The sequence below is a fragment of the Vigna radiata genome, unplaced genomic scaffold (genome assembly GCF_000741045.1).
Source record: "Vigna radiata var. radiata cultivar VC1973A unplaced genomic scaffold, Vradiata_ver6 scaffold_341, whole genome shotgun sequence".
Taxonomy (NCBI): Eukaryota; Viridiplantae; Streptophyta; class Magnoliopsida; order Fabales; family Fabaceae; genus Vigna; species Vigna radiata.
This window is the reverse complement of record NW_014543235.1, coordinates 81080-98370: the sequence shown is the minus strand read 5'-3', so window position 1 is coordinate 98370 and position 17291 is coordinate 81080. Positions and strand designations below refer to the sequence as shown.

At 38.2% G+C, this 17291-nt stretch overlaps 1 protein-coding gene across 1 annotated transcript in view; it reads right to left on the bottom strand.

The window, feature by feature from the left end:
* Positions 1-10289: 10289 nt before the first annotated feature.
* Positions 10290-17291, bottom strand: part of LOC111241046 — an 8909-nt gene continuing 1907 nt past the window's right edge. The window contains exons 2-4 of the mRNA XM_022777441.1: positions 15794-16739; positions 10931-10956; positions 10290-10846 (exon numbers count right to left, since the gene is read on the bottom strand). Coding sequence (XP_022633162.1) covers positions 10801-10846; positions 10931-10956; positions 15794-16672 — 951 coding nt within the window. The 5' untranslated portion in view covers positions 16673-16739 and the 3' untranslated portion in view covers positions 10290-10800. The remainder of the gene's footprint in view (positions 10847-10930; positions 10957-15793; positions 16740-17291) is intronic.

The window sequence follows — 17291 nt, the reverse complement described above, 5'->3', positions numbered from 1 at the left end:
TCTTTGAGGAAATGGGTGCTTGTTTTTTCGATGACATTTTGGTTTACAACCCTTCGTGGGAAGAGCACCTCCACCATCTGAAACTGGTGTTGCAGTTGTTGGAACAGAACGGTTGGGTGGCAAATCAAAAAAAGTGTGAGTTTGGTAAAAGAAGGATCCAATACCTAGGACATCAGATATCGGAGAATGGGGTGGAGATGGACCAAGATAAGGTTAAGGCAGTCTTGGAGTGGGAAGAACCCCAGAATCTGAAAGCACTAAGGGGATTTTTGGGTCTGACGAGGTATTATCGGAGGTTTGTTCAGAAGTATGGAGAATTAGCCAGACCCCTCACAGAATTGTTGAAAAAGGGGAAATTTAACTGGACAGAGGGAGCTCGGGCAGCTATGGCAACTCTGAAATCTGCGATGACAAAGGCACCGGTTTTGGCGTTGCCCGATTTTACACAAGAGTTCCATGTGGAGTGTGATGCTTCTGGTAGTGGGGTTGGGGCTGTGTTAATGCAAAATAGAAAGCTTATTGCTTTCTTTAGCAAGGCGCTGTCGGAGGGGTCTCGGACCAAGTCAATTTACGAGAAGGAGTTGATGGCTTTGGTCATGGCCATCCAGCATTGGAGACCATATCTTTTGGGGAGGAGGTTTGTGGTTCATACTGACCAGCGCAGCCTCAAATACTTGCTGGAACAGAGGATAACAACACACAACCAGCAGAATTGGATAGCTAAATTGATGGGGTATGATTTTGAAATTGTTTATAAGGTAGGCAGCTCTAACAAGGTGGCAGATGCCTTATCTCGGAAGGAAGAAGGGGGTTTGGAGGAGGCTGAGCTGCGACCCATATCTCGGCCTTACTGGCATGATTTTCAGGAGATTGTAAAGGAGGTGGAGGAGGATGACTCTCTTCGGAAGATAATGGAGGACATTAAAAGGGACCCAAACAACCATGACGCATACACGTTAGAGAATGATCGCCTTCACTACAAAGGAAGGCTGGTATTGTCAGCCAAATCCGATTGGATTCCCAAGCTATTAGCGGAGTTCCATGTGACCAGCACAGGGGGCCACTCGGGAGTGTTTCGAACTTACAGAAAAATAACACAGTCTTTATACTGGTCAGGCATGAAGAAGACTGTAACGGAGTTTGTAGCGAGATGTGTCATTTGCCAGCAGCATAAGTATCTTGCTACTTCTCCTCAGGGTCTCTTGCAGCCACTTCCAATACCGCAGGCCATTTGGGAAGAGATAAGTATTGATTTCATTGTGAAGCTACCCAAGTCACAGGGATTCGATGCAATACTGGTGGTTGTGGACAAATTAAGTAAGTACAGCCATTTCATTGCATTAAAACACCCTTATTTCGCGCGTACTGTGGCAGAGACTTTTATGCATGAGATAGTTAGACTGCACGGGATCCCTATGTCCATAGTAAGTGATCGCGATCCTCTATTTTTGAGCATATTCTGGAAGGAACTCTTCAAGATGCAGGGGACTCAGTTGAACATGAGCACGGCCTACCATCCCGAGACAGATGGCCAAACCGAGGTGGTGAATAGAATTTTGGAAGGGTATTTGAGGTGTTTCTGCTCAGAGCAACCTAAGAGTTGGAAGATGATGCTTGCATGGACTGAATACTGGTATAACACCAGTTATCAAGGTGCAGCTAGGAGTTCTCCTTTTGAAATAGTTTACGGGAGAGGTCCACCAGCCCTGAGTCGTTTTATTCCTGGGGAGACAGCGGTGGAGTCGGTGGCGCAAGACTTATTGACGAGGGATGAGGCCTTCAAGCAATTAAAGGGGCATTTAAGGCACGCTCAGGAGGCAATGATGACTCAGGCGAATAAAAAACGGAAAGAAGTAGACATCAAGGTGGGTGATTGGGTCTATTTAAAGATTAGACCCCATAGACAATCATCTATGCCGACTCGGTTGCATCCGAAATTAGCTGCAAGATATTATGGACCTTTTGAGGTGTTGCAACAGGTGGGGAAGGTAGCTTTCCGTCTACAATTACCTGAGGCAGCAAGGATACATCCCATATTCCATGTTTCCCAACTGAAGAAAGCAGTGGGTGATAGGAGGGTTGAGAAGGAGCTTCCAGCGGAGTTGCAGGCTGACGGACCTCTCTTTTGGCCAGTGAGAGTTTTAGACAGAAGAACCTGACATTTGGGATGGGATGAAACACCACAAGTGTTGATAGAATGGAAAGAATGAGGACAAGAGGGTGCCACGTGGGAGGATGTGGCGACTATTCAGGAGCAATATCCCGAATTCAACCTTGGGGAAAAGGTTGTTGGAGGAGAGGGGAGTAATGTTAGGGAGTTAATTGTATATAGGAGGAGAAGAGATGTTAAATAGCCTAAGTGCCTAGGCAGTTAGGAAAAGGGTGAGGGTTGATTTTTGTTAGTTCGGTTAACTGTTGTATATAAGGGGGTTTGGGTTGTACATAAGGGAGTTTTGAGAGTATTATAGTTGTACGAGAACTCTTGTAGTTCTTTGGAGAGAGGTTAGGCTCTCGGTTACCCTGTAAACACCATTCTTGGTTGATTCTTTACAATAAGAGGAGGCTGTACAATTCAGAGGAATTGTTCTTTGTGTGTTTTTGTGTGTTTTCCATAAGTTCTTGATTATAAGAACCTATCAGAGACTCGAGGCATTTTCCTTTGCACTTTTGCAGAGAGAATACGAAGAATTCAAGGTGAAAATTAACATACTGGTTGCAAAGGCTCAGAAGAAACCAGAAGAAGGTTGTGTTATGAAAGACGGTAACCCATGGCCTGGGAGCAACATGGATGATCATCCAGGAATGATTCAGGTCTGGCAATTGCATTCTTTATAGTTGTTTGTTGTTTTATGTGCGTTTAGATTTTGCGTCTGTAGCAAAAGTTAATTTTTATTTATTTTATGTCCCCTAAATAAAAGTGTTAATATCTTCTTTGAATTTTTCTTTCTTTGTATCATATATCAACATGAGATGCCTTGATGGGATTCAAGGTCCTCTTTATGTTGGTACTGGATGTGTGTTCAACAGGCAAGCATTATATGGCTTCGATCCACTTTCTGATAAAAGGCCAAAGATGAAGAGTTGCTGCTGGCCTTCATCCTGCAGTTGTTGTTCTAGTGACTCCGAGTCTTCATCTAATGACGACATTGATCAGGAACTTGTAGACTTTGATGACGAAGAGGAAGAGGAATTATCCTTCATGTCCATGAAAAGTTTAGAGAAACGATTTGGACAATCACTGGTTTTAATTCCTTCTGCTTTGATGGAAGATGGTGGACTTCCCAAAGGCACAAACACCCGAGTACTGATTAAGGAAGCAATTCATGTCATAAGCTGTGACTATGAAGAGAAAACTGAATGGGGGAAAAGAATAAGATTTCTTTCTTTGTAACTACTTCTCCAATGGGATTATATTGACTTCTAAGCTTTCCTGTTGTAACTATACAATTGTTTCTTAATTTATTTTTCTAAATTTCTTCCTATTTAGGGGTTTTTGTTCTATGGTATATTTTTTATTCAGAGGAGTCATATATGTTTGGAATTTAACAATTTCAAAAAGAAATTAAATTTACTTAATTTTGAAATTGAAAAACAAAAGAAAAGAAAGAAGTTGCTGGAAATAGGTAGTTATTATATATATTTAAATAATCATCAAACAAAAATGATATTATATATTTTAATAATCACCAAACAAAAAAAGTGACAAAAATATAGAATTTTTTTGTGATCAAATAGTTGAAAATAAAGGAGGTTAAAAACTCCCACAAAATAATAGTCAGGGGAGGTTTTTACCCTCTGCAGAAAAACCTCCGCAAATTGAATGTGATACCAGGGGTTGCAAAAAACTCCTGCAGATAGATTGTGGCGACTCAAACTGCGGAGGTTTGTAAAACCTCCGAAATTTATTTTGCGGAGGGTAAAAACCCCCACAAATCGAAAAAAAACCCCTCTAAATAAGCTTTTTTTTTTATTGAGACTTATATGATACATCATGGGACCTAATTGGAATTAAATAATTAAGTTACTTTTTAATTAAAAAAAATCATGTTCTTGCTTTCACCAAACATTCCTCTAATAAAGTTATTTAATTATACTTCCCATGATATGAAATACCTTTGTCTTTGTTATGTAAGCATATTTTTTCTACAAAATGATTATATCCACAGACCCAAGTTGAATCACCCCCCTTTGGGCCACTCATGTGCATCATACCATTCATACATACCATGTCACAAACGTCACATGTCATGTACATTACATGCATACATGAGTTCAATGTTGAACAGAGAAAAGGAAAGAAAGTGTGTATATATGATAACATGATTGTCAGAAGTTTATATTAAAAGTCAACATAGGTTACCAAAATAGAACATAAAAATTAGAGTTTTACATGAATTATATTTCAGTGTATGTTTTGATCAAAAGAGACAATGAAGTTTATATTAAAAGTCACCAATACTTTTATTTATTTTATCTATATGATGATATGATGCTGTTGCTTTTTAATACTTCACCCGTACATGCTGGTTAAGTTACAATAAACATATAAGTATGCATAATATATAAAAATAGATATTGTTTCTTCATATATCAAGGAGGGTAGATGTACGATTCATAGATTATTTTAAATAAGTAATTTAATTGATAGTGTTAAGTAGTAAACATTATTTATGATGACAGTGATTTTGACAATGTCTAAAAAATGTGATTTCAATTTGGATTTGTACCATTTAAGTTATATATTTGTTGTCTTTTGATGAATTTTTATACATTTCTAAATATGTATTTTGTAGTATCATATCATCTTAGTTTCTGAACTAGTCTATCGCCTTAACTGATATGCTTTGCATGTGATATGCGTGTCTGTGCATTATACCTCCAAACAATGGGTAGTACCATTGAGAGTTCATACTTATGTCACACATGGTTGATTGGTATATGAAGTTGAATTTTTTTAGAGAGAAGTTAATGTGCTGGTAGTNATANGGTCATGGGCTAATGGTTTAATTAATGTTTTTGTTNCTGAGGTTTGGTNTGATATACTTGTTTAGGAATTTTGTTGAGATTTGGTTTGATATNCTTGTTTAGGAATTTTGTTGAAATGCCATCANTGAATTGGAGAGAGTGGCTGACAACTGGTTTGGGGCGTGTTGTTACTCTTTTGAAGGTGTAAGTGAGAAGATGGTGATGAGGTATGTCAGTTCATATACATGCATGCCGGGGGTCTGTCTATTAACTTCTGCTTCTATCACTATTTGCAAGGATAATCTTGTGGAATATAATTTTCCAGAAGGGTGTGGAAAGCAAGAGTGTACTTATGTAGCAGAAAACCCGAGAGATGATGGTATTCAACCCTAAAATACTCTAAAACGACACACATCTAGAATCCTCTACCAGGGTGGTTGAGTTTGTTTGTTATTGTTAGAATATCAAGAATTGAGAGACTAATACTCCATTACTAGTATAAAAGTAAGAGTGATTACTCTCTACTTTTGAAATTTGTTTGCTTCTTTATTAAGCTCATCACCTTAATTTGATGCATTTGTAAAACCAATAATATATACTGATCAGTAGTTATTGTCCATTGGCATGCTGTATTAGCTTGAGTGTTTTCTATTTACCTTTCTATTATTGGTTTACAGGATCTTGTGGAACTTTGTATCATGCTCTGTGGTATGGATAGGTATGTTCTTTCCTCTTCCTATAATTTCTGTTTTAAATTTCATCTTGCTTAACATTTTTAAGTTTTTTGTATACATTACATTATTGGTTATGTTGCAACTCAAATCATATCATTTAAAGTCCTTTTTTAAAGTGTTCAATTGAAGTTTAGCTTGTGCATCATCAGACAAAAATTTATTCATGTTTCTACAGGGTGTTGTTGTCAAGGTTTTCTCAAAGCAAGAATATTCAAATGATGTGCTATTGTCCTTCAGACAATGTCCTTCAGACAAGAGGTAATGTCTAGAAGTCTAATTTACTTGTAATGTTAGGAAATGAAAAATGAGCTAAAGTTTATCTATATGATGAAGTCAACTTGTGTATAAAGAATGATACAGTGACCCATACGTAGGAGAGAAAATTTAATCAGACCTTAATGGATTATCCTCCACTACAGTAACAAAGGGTATTACCGAAGGCTTTGAAGCCTTCGGTAAAGGGAATAATACCGAAGGCTTTAGCCCGTCGGTAAATAGAAGCGAATTTCATTTGTTATATGGTTGTTACCGAGGGCTTACGCCCTTCGGTAATTGGCAGAGATTTTAGCGAAGGCTTCTTTGGCCGTTGGTATATTGACACACTTAATGAAATCAAAATTTGGGATGCCAGACTTCCATTTTCTCCAATTTTACCTTAATAAATTTTACACAATGAGATAATCTTGATTACATTTTGAAAACCTAATATACAAAACTTAGCTGATTTGAATCACTTGAGGAATAACTGATGGTATCGGAGGGGGTGTTTTTCGAAGAGTATAACGCAGCGGAATTAAAACAAGGAGAGCGAAAATCGTGTTCGATCACAGTTAAAACGAAATTGGTCCTTTTTAGCAAAAATAATTTTCTTTCAGAAAATTAATCAAACAGTTGATAAGTGTGAAATAAAATGTGTGTAGGGAATAGAAAAATCACACGAGTATTTTTATACTGGTTCGATTCAACAGAATCTACGTCCAGTCGTTAATCACTACAAAGAGTGATTAACAGTTCCACTAAAAATAATTTTACAGATTACAATCAAATGAACAAAATATAAAATGAAGAAAACCACTCTACCAACTTGAAGAGAACCGCTCCGACAATCGACCAACGATTCGTGAGCTTCTCCTTTCACAAGACCAGGCAGAGCACCTTGCTAACTTGAAGAGAGTCTACTCCGACTATCGACACACGATACGCGAGCCTCTCCTTTCAAAAGACCAAGCAAGGGAACATTGAACAAAAGCCTTTTTAGAACTTCTCTCTGACACACAGTGTTCTACTTTGCTTTCTCAGTTCAAAACGTTGTTTTCTGAATTCTCAAAATCCAAATATATAGCCAAGTACATTGAATGCCAAAGGTCAGCTCCCAATTGCCATGAATAATCGATTATTGTAAGTCATAATTGATTATTCAAGTCCGTTACAGAGTTTTCAAAAAGTGATAATCGATTATATGAAGTGATCATCGATTATTCAAGTATGACTTGTGATAATCAATTATTCGTTTCATGATAATCGATTATTCTAGTACAAAAACATGTGATAATCGATTATAGCTTGACCATATCGGTTATACCAGTAAAAATTACAATGTTTCAATATTTTCCTACTACATTCAAAATTTACAAGTTGCTTTTTAAATATTTTCCTACTACATTCAAAATCTACAAGTTGCTTTTTAAATATTTTCCTACTACATTCAAAATCTACAAGTTGCAGCATCATCAAAACTCATCTTCAGGTTTTACCAATACTCCCTTATTGGTAACAATAACCCCTTAACTATACAAAACTTGTTTATTTTAAATTTCTTTATTTAATTGGAATTTAAGTTTGTAAAGATGAATATTTGATACTATGGGTTGTTGATATTATAGTTGAATGAGCCAAAATTGTAGAATTAATGTAAGATCAAATTGCATTGGCCATAATTTTGTGAAAAAAGTTGTTTGATGTTTCTATTTGGAGTAACTTTTACCATCCAATATAAAGGTTTGTTTCCCTCAAACATGGGTAATTTCACCTTCTTCTAATGGCGATCACCATCTCCCTTTCCTTGGAGCATTTCATTCCCACTCTAGTTTCATGGCCTATTTGTTATCCAATATGAGTGATGCCTTGCCTTGCATCCAGTCTACAATAAGGTCATTTTATTTTTACTTGTATGTCTACATCTTATTCAATTTTCGCAGTTTATATTGGTTATACAATTTGCTTTCGTGCATCAAGGTTATGTTGATGTGAATAGTAGATGATAAAATATTGGTTTTTGTAAAATCTAGATAAAAGAAAAATACCTTTTATTTTTATTTTTATTTTAATATTCCTTTTCAATAATATCTAATTATGGTGTGATATTGTGTGATGGAATTATTTGGAAATAAATAATAATTCATTAGTTTTAGTTTTATTTTAAATTTTCGAAATTTGATTGAAGTAAGGATAATATACTGATGTTTGTGATCTGATTTTACCACAATGAGAAGTGGTTTGAGTCTTACGTGAGACTGGAAGACCGTCCTTGCTCTGTGGTTCGACTCCCTGCAACATTTAAAGGTTTTTCTTTATTTCATTGGTTGAATCTGCGGGTCCTATAATGGCGTAGGAAAGAGAAAAATCTTGAAAGTGGTCATTAATTCACGTGAATGCATGTCTGGTTTGCTTATTGGTTCCATTGCCTTATGAATTGTTTGTACACGTTATTGAGGAGAGAGAATTAAGATTCGGATCCCGTTATTTTGACACCCAATTTTTGACACACGTTTGACACTGACAAGTGTCAAGTTCCAATTGGGTCATTTTTTTTGTTTTGTTTTTTTTTTTTTTTAATTTTGACCTGCAGAATGAGAAGGGTTTAAGACTTTTTTGCTTCCAATTCTACCCTTAGCCAGTTTCATTAATTTTCTGTGTCAGAAAACTTTCTCTCTCATATTTCCTCCTTTCCCTTCGTCTTCTCCGACGTTTTCGTCCTCTCCATTGCCTTCTTCTTGCATATACCGTTTTCTATCGTTTTGCTGAAATGGGAAGTTCCGGAATGGACCTTCGTTGAACCAAGGTAAATGCCTTCTCCCGTTGTAGGTTTGGGTATTGAGTTTTAGGTTTGGGTATTAGGGTTGTTGTCGTTTCTTCCACACATTATGGGTTTTTGTAATTTGTTTTGGTGTTTTCATTTGAGTTATTTTCTTTGGGCAGTTGACCGTCCGTCATTCATTTTCAACTATGTATGTTTGCACTCTCAACGAATGGTTGACAGAGGAGCAATGGGAAGTCATTTCGAAGACTACATTTGCTTGGTGGAATGTCGAATGAGGAAGCGGGTGGAATGTGCAACAATGAAGAAGGTGCAATGTCGCCAAATGCACCGGGTGGAATGTCCAACAACCAATCACAGTTGAAGACGTATGTTAAGATTGGTTCAAGAAGGGATTTTAAGAGTCAAGCACTTAGGACACCATACAACGCAAATGTAGTAGTTAGAAAGAAAAATGAGTAATTATTGTATTAGACTTGAGTCTTAGGACAAGAAAAAGATGTTGTAATTAAACCTATTTGGTTCAATATATAGAACATCCATGTTTGCTTCAATACATTTATGTATTTCATAATTGGAATTTGATTGTGTCTTTTATTGAAGTGTTTTCTTTTTTGATTTGAAAGTGATAATGTTTGTGGAAAAAAATGAATTAATGGTTGTGATTTGATTAATATAGCTGAACTGGTGAAGATAATGGTAGTAAAGTGTGCAATGTAATCGTTTACAATGGCCCTGTAAACGATTACGCGAGTCTTACTCAGATTATGGACAACCTGTTTAACAAAAGGAGTCACCTGTTAAAACACAGGGGACCACAACTTCAATTCTGGTACCTTTGCTGTGAAAATGTGCCTTGTAATGGTTTAAATTGTATTTTTTGGTTCTTGAGTGAGGAGAGGCTTGAACCTAATGTTTTGGGTCACCCATGATGTAGGGGGGGACCACCCATGTTCAGAACCTTGAGTCAAGTCAAGTTTTTCAATGTATGTTGTCAAAATGTGGCTTGTAATCGTTTACAATTAGGCTGTAATCGATTACGCGAGTCTGAACACGAATTTGGACATCCTGTTGAACTGAAGGAGCCACCAGTGATAACATGGAGGACCACAATGTGTTTTTAACCAAATCCAATGGTTTTTAACCTTTTCTAACTTGGTGTTTCAAAAACATCACCTCAAACGAAACACTCACACCTCTACAAAATGTACAAGTAAAAAACACTGAATGTGTCTTCAAAAATACCTAAAATCCCCTGTGGTCCTCCACGTTATCCCTGGGGGTTCCTTACGTGCAAAAGGATGTCCAAAACAACAAACAAACTCGTGTAAACGATTACAACATCTTTGTAAATGATTACAACACACTTTTAAACGATTACAAGGCTGTTTTTTGCTGCATAGGTTGCAGTACTTCTCATAAATTGGTAAGAAACTTTGATACATTGCACATAAACAAACCTGGACATCAATCACCATTCATTTGTACATTCAACATAAACAAGGTTGAAATCAAATTTCTTATTCATATAAGAATCTGTATAATCTGTTCATAAATATTAAAAATACACAGTCTTCATAAACAATTTGTACGATCTGTTCACTACATTTGAACACAGGACAACTATCCTACATTTGAACACAGGACAACTATCCTACAACCATCATCATCAATTTGAACAAACATATGAATTTCCTTTCCGGTTTCTTCATCCAAGACAACTCCTTCACCAACTTCTTCAGCAGCTCCACACAGAGCTTCTTCATCACCTCCAACAACACCTTCTTCATTCAACACTTCTTCACCACCTTCACCCAAAGCTTCTCCATCACCTCCACCAACAACTTCTTCATTCAACACATCTTCTGCAGCTCTAGGAACACCTTCGTTCAACACATCCTCGGCACTTCTACCCACACCTTCTTCATCACCTCCACCAAAACCTTCTTCATGGAACACATCTTCATTCAAAATTGGAATTTGACAAATTTCAAATAACTCATTCGTCAACGAAGCAAGTCTTCAATTCAAGTCGTTCCACATGCACTTTTCTCAGTAACCCATTCATTTCAATAATGACATATGAATCGACAAACATTCGAACCTGCCACTACAAAACAATAAAAATAAATTTTTGATTACTTACCATAAAAAATCACAATTATAATTAACTAATACCTAAACATTAACTTACCTTTGGGTTACCGGACGCCATTTCAACTGCACAATAAATCAATGGTACATTAGGGTTCACACCACACAAATACCTAAGATCAAACAACAATAAACTACGATTCAACCCAAAACAAGAAACGAAGCCACATCACAAAACTCACCCAAAAAGCCAAACGCGAAAGAAAACGTAAAAGGGAACACACCCAAAACGCCAAAAGCCAAACACACCCAAAACGCAAAAGAGAACTTACCGGTACACAATCAATGCAAAAGACCACTTTTACTTGAGATGACGCCTTTCAATGACCAAAACCACCCCCAATGGAGAGACGAAGGATGCTCAGAATGAGAGACACGCGAATGGGACGGGCGAATGGAGAGAGGCCGAATGGGAGAAGCGAATGGGAGAGGCGAATGGAGATAGGGCGAATGAGAGATTTGGCAAATGGGAGAATGGGAGAGAAGAACAATGCTCAGAACGAAAGTGAAAGAAGATGAAAAATGAAATCGCCAAATTCAATTTTCATACCATCAGAATTCCAATTCTACCCTTGTGTGCTTTTTCAGATGGAATTTTTTAATGAGTTTCAACCATCCAATACAAATTTGACACATGGGTCGGTGTCAAATTTGTGTCAAAAGATGGTGTTAAACAAACATTTTCCTTAAGATTCTCTTAAGGAGTTCATACAGAGAGTAATGCAAGAGAGAGATTTAAGTATTTTAATTCTGAATTCTTTAATTTAGGAGAGAGAAAGGTTTCTTGTTTTTCTTTTTGCTTGAATCACGGGTAGAGGTTTCTCTTTTACTTTTAATCCCCCTTGTTACTTGTTTTTGGGAGAGAAGAAGTATCGCTCTGCATGCGTTGAGATTTGATGAATAGTGGAAGGGAATCACCTTTCCTTGTTACCGTAGCACACTTTCGTAGAGGGTTAAACCGAGAATGGAGAGAGCTTGGAGTTGGATTCTCTCATGCTTCCAGGGAAGGTTTTTCTTTTCAACCTTAGTTTCAAAACTTAGTTTTTCCAGAGACCATAAGCCAAGGGGAGGGGATGCACTGTTAGGAACGCAGAACCAATATACCCAGGTTTTTTTGGATACCCTTTCTTTTGGACAGATTTGGAAACTTCACGTGCTTCGTGGCATCTCCTTAAATAACAAATTTGCACCAATATAATATTAGTCATGTACCCTTAACCACTAAGGTTATTTTAGGAAAGGGAGTTAAACCTAGAAAGGGAGTTAAACCTAGAAAGGGAGTTTTAGATTAATTTTATGCGGTGTATCTAAAGGTTGTTAGAGGAGATTTCTTTGGGCTAGATTTGAGAATATCAGGAGGAGGTTTTGGGTTGTTTAAGGGTGGACCTAGGGCAACATTATTTAAGGGGGAAGATCTAATCGAGCGGGGGTGATTTGAGGAAAAGGAACCCTAGTTTTCTCTGCTTTCATGTAGAGTGTGAGCAAAGTGTTAGAGCAAATCAAATCTTCCTAGTGCATGTTCGTACGAGTGGGGCTTGTGATAAAAGGAGGCTTGGACACCAAACGAATTGTAGGGAACGCATTTGGAGGTGGCTAGGACACCATAGGAGGCTTGGAGTTTTTGTTAAACCAGGGGAGTGACTATGATATCTTTAATGTTTTGGATTGTATGATATACTCCGTATGCTAGTCTTATTCTTACGTTTCCTTTTCACTGTGTGCACGAGGAGGGGTGATCTTCCATTATGTTATAATTAGGGTTGGTTTTAAGGTTATATATAAGTGTGTGTGTGGGCGTTGGTGAGAAGAACGGAAGTAGGTTTCGGCCTAGGAAAATACCTTCTCGGATGAGTGCAGTAAAATATGGTTTTGGAGAGGGGTGAATTCTACTAAGGATTTGAGAAGCATAGATTAATGAGTTGAGAAGTATAGATTGATGAGGTTATGGAAAAAGGAAGAGGAAAAGGAGAATGCATGGGTGAAAGGATGGGTGCAAGTGGCGGGTGTGTGGACGTTTTTGAGAAAGTGTGAAAATATACAAGTGAGTAGAAATGAAGTTGGATGGGTATAGTGGGGGTTTGGCTGTAGGTGCAGGTTGTGGTATTCACACGAGTAGGTGTTTCCTCTTGGGTTGGTATGAAAAGAGTAAAAGAAAGTTTGGGAAAATGTGTTCTGCAAGTTCTTAGTAGAGAGATAATATATGTTGTTTAATGTGTTGGATAAAGAGAAAGGTTATATAAGTGTGAGTGAAATATGGATGAAAATGATAGTGAGCATGGAGTAGTAGGAAGAGATAGGTATGATGAGTGTTAAAAGAGAATGGTCTTTAGGTTTCTAGAAAAGAAAAGAAGAGGAAGGAGGAGAGGTTTGCATGCAAATTATACGTAGTTGAAACTTTGAGTGGTGGTAGTACTACGGGGGCCCAATAAGTGAGAGAAGAAAAATATAGTAGGGAGGAAGAAGAGAGACCTTTGCTTGGAAGTAAAACCCATACCCGGGAGCTGCTACTATAGAAGAAATGGTTTTGTGTTGAGTAAAATGAGAGGTTTAGGTTGTGTGTGTTGTAAGATGTGTGAACCTTGGAGAAAATGGATGTTGGAAGATTCACGAGAGCTGGAGTTGGGAGTTAAGGAGTTGTATTAGAGAATGAATTCGTAGGATGTTAAGGTTGGGTTGCATGAAGAGGAAACTATGGCCACATGGATGAGTAGGGTGGGAGTTGGTGTGTTAGGAAATGGATGCAGGGAGGTGGTGGCCAATCCGTGAGAGGTTAGTTGGGGAAGTTAGTAAGGTGTGTGGGTGTTGAAAAGATGAGAAGAAGAGTGGGGCTTAGCCTTATGTAGTTCAGGGTTTGATTGTAAGGGTTGCGGGAAGAGTAAATCTTGGAGAAGAGTGGATTAATTATGGAGAAGGGAGGTGAAGGGTGTAGGGGTGCGTGGAGGTTAGTGGAAGAAAATTTTAATAGTCTTAGGTTGTTTGAGGAATTGTGGTTGCGTAGATACTGGGTTGGGTTATAGATGATGAGGTTTGGGCATAAGTGTGTATTGGTGATGCAGAGAATGAGTGAAGGCGAAGTTCAAGTCTTAGTAGTTGTAAATGGGAAGAGTGAATAAAAGTAGAGAGCTTTGTTTTAGAGGTGAGGGAATGGTTTTGTGAGATATGTTAAGGTGTGGAGTTAAAGTGAGGGAAAGAGAATGTTGTGTATGTATGTTAACGTGATTTAGTGGAGAGAGAATGTGAGCTTTGTTTGATTGGTTTAAATGGTAGGGACGAACATGGGGCCATTAGGTTAGGAAAGATGAGAAAGAATTAAAAAGGTTCGTATGGGGGATGAAAATCCTTTCTCAGGATTTACGAAAATGAGTGGTATAAAGGTTTGAAAATGAAAGAAAGTGGTGTCTTTTGTCTTTTGTGGGTCTTGCGTTGAGGAGAAGTGAGGGAGTGAGAAAAGTAAGCATAATTGAAAGCTTGGTAAAATGGAAAGGGGATCAGAGAGAGGATTTGGAATTTGATTGGTTTAATTTACAATTTGGTAATATGGTAATGGGACCCGTAGACGTAAAATGAGAGAAAGGAGGCTAAGTAAAAGGTATAGAATTTTCAGGTTTTCTTTACTTCTTTTTGGAGTGTTAGTTTCGAAACTAAACTCTGTGGTTGAGATGAATTTAATAAGAATAGTAGAATTATGTTTCGATAGTTATTTTTGGGGACCGAAACACTAATCTAGATGACGTGGCTTTATCATTTCTGATGCTTGGATTGACTGGATCGCTTGCTTTCCTTGGATCTTGACCGCTCGTTCTCTTTCACCCTTGACCGTTCGGCGATCTTCAAGCGTTGATCGAGAGGGGGGAGGTACCTGCAATGGCACTCCGATGCTCAAGTTAGGAGTGGTTTGATGAACCTCGGTTCACTATTGAATATTCAGTGATTTTATGATCAGTGTAGAATATTTGTGAATGTGATTGGAGAGTAATTTGAAGGTGATGGGAAGTACCTTGTGGCCCTGACTCTCTATTTATAATTTGTCTCATGGACCTTGAACTGATATAAGCCCAACAGAATAAAATATAAACATAATATAATATAAACAGACTTACCTGAAAATCTAGTTAGTTGTAAATATCTTTAAATAAATATTCTTGATTATCCCTTAATTAATTTATCTTCTGCTTATCAATATCTTTAATAAGATATTCTTGATTATCCTTTGATTATTTTATATCTTTAATAAGGTATATCGTAACCGCTCGACCCAGATATCATACTGTACATTATGCCCCCCAAGTCCGAGTTAGTCGTTTGACTTTAGCCATGATTAACTATAGGACTTATGAGTTAGAGGGAGATTGCTTTTAATCGTCGCTTTGTAGATGACCGAACGGTTGAACACCTGTGACTGTTTCAGTTGAGGACGAGAGTGAGCGTTCATAGAGAACGTTCCCCACCGCTCGGTTTAGGACGAGAGTGAGTCCGTGTAGAACCTCACCGCTCGGTTTAGGACGAGAGTGAGTCCGTGTAGAACCTCACCACTCGGTTTAGGACGAGAGTGGGTCCGTGTAGAATATGGTCTACCTATCTCAAAAATGGTGCTGATATCTGCCTGTTCCTCAACATGTTCATCAGACTCATAGTTAGTATCACCAGTCATAAAGTTGGAAGTTGGTTGTATCACAGAATTGATTTCAACAAAAATAGAGCAAGAACCAGCTTCACAACTACATTTGAAATTTTCAGAGAACTGTGAAAGATCAAAATTTAGTTCTAAGTCTGAAACATCTTCAGTTTTCACAGTTTCGATGTCAAAATCAACACTAACATGTGAATCTGCAGCAGTATCAAGAATATTTGATTGCATAATCAACTCAGGCTAAGCAAGTGGCATTTTAAGTTTAGAGAAAACCTGTGTTGATTCATGAATCATATCACCCGTAATAGCAGAATGAGCAACTGCATCCTCAAGTGCAAGAGGGGAGGCATAGGAGTGTGGGGAAGTAGATGGCGCAGTAGTAAGCTTGTGGCTCTGCTCCCCATCTCCTACATGGATGACACTGACATCATCAAGAATTGGAACAGTCTGCAATGGTGATCCCTCTAAAAATTGAGACTGTTCCTCGGTGCACTGCACGACCATCTGCCTCCACAAATCATTCAATGTAGGCTCAGAAGAAGTAGAAGTAGAAGATTTGGCAGGTGCCTTTTGCTGTTGTTGTTTCCTCTGATTTTTATGTTGTGGTTGCCTGTTCTTGTACATGTTGGTAGCATAAGCTTGAGGCTCATCATGAGTAACAGGGTGGTCCAAAGAAGGACAGGCATCCGTAGAGTGGTTGCTGGAAGGACATATAGCACACAACCGTGCAACAGATGCAGATGAAGGTGTTGGTCTCTGGTTGGATGTCAGCTGTGTCACCAAACTCTCAAGAGAATCAAGTTTGCTTCCCCATTTCCTACCAACAGCTGATAAAGAATGGGTAGGCTCATGAAACTGCAGTTGTTGTGGTTCCTGAATAGGTGGAGGCATACAAGGAGTCTGGAGTGATGGTTCATGATATTGATGCTGTAAAGTACCATACCATCCCAAGTTAGGATCATTCCTCCCAGGATCATCGATATAACCATACCGCACAGGGGAGAATTTGTCTAGAAACTGATGCGTAAGATCTTCCCAACTGGTGACGGATCGTGGAGGAAGACAATACAGCCAACCCCATGCTGCTTCTTGTAATGAATGCGGAAATGCCCTTAAGAACATGTCTTCATCCGGGACATCAGGAGGTTTCATTAATGAGCATAATATGTAGAAGTCCTCCAAATGTCTATGTGGGCATTCACCTGCAAAACCATAAAACCTAGGCAGCAAATGTATCAGTCCAGTGTTGAAAACACAACGAATATCCTCCTCATCAAGTGGACACGGCTCCCTAGGAGCACTCTCATGAGATGGAGGAGGAACCATACTGTTCTCAACATAAAAGTCAGTAGAATATGCATGAGAAGCAATATTAGAGTTAACTACCGAAGGAGAATCAAAGACATGGACATAGGCAGAATAAACAGTATCCACATAACCAAAATAGGTAGACATGGGAAAAAAAAGGGGAAAAGAAGAAATCAATGAAAATATGCAACTAAAGCTACCTAAATGCAGAAACACATAACATCACACACAGAACAGAACGACACACTCACAACACAAGAAAAGACACAACACACACTAACACAACAAAAGACCTAAAACCGGACCATTGGTCCCCGGCAACGGCGCCAAAATTTGATGGGTCACACCCCATGCAAATTTAATATGTAATTAGGAATGCAGTATAGACTAGGAAGTGACTCCTAGGTCGTCTCTCAAGGACCAAATTTGGTTCGAGAATCAGGTCAAAGACGAAGTGGGGGGG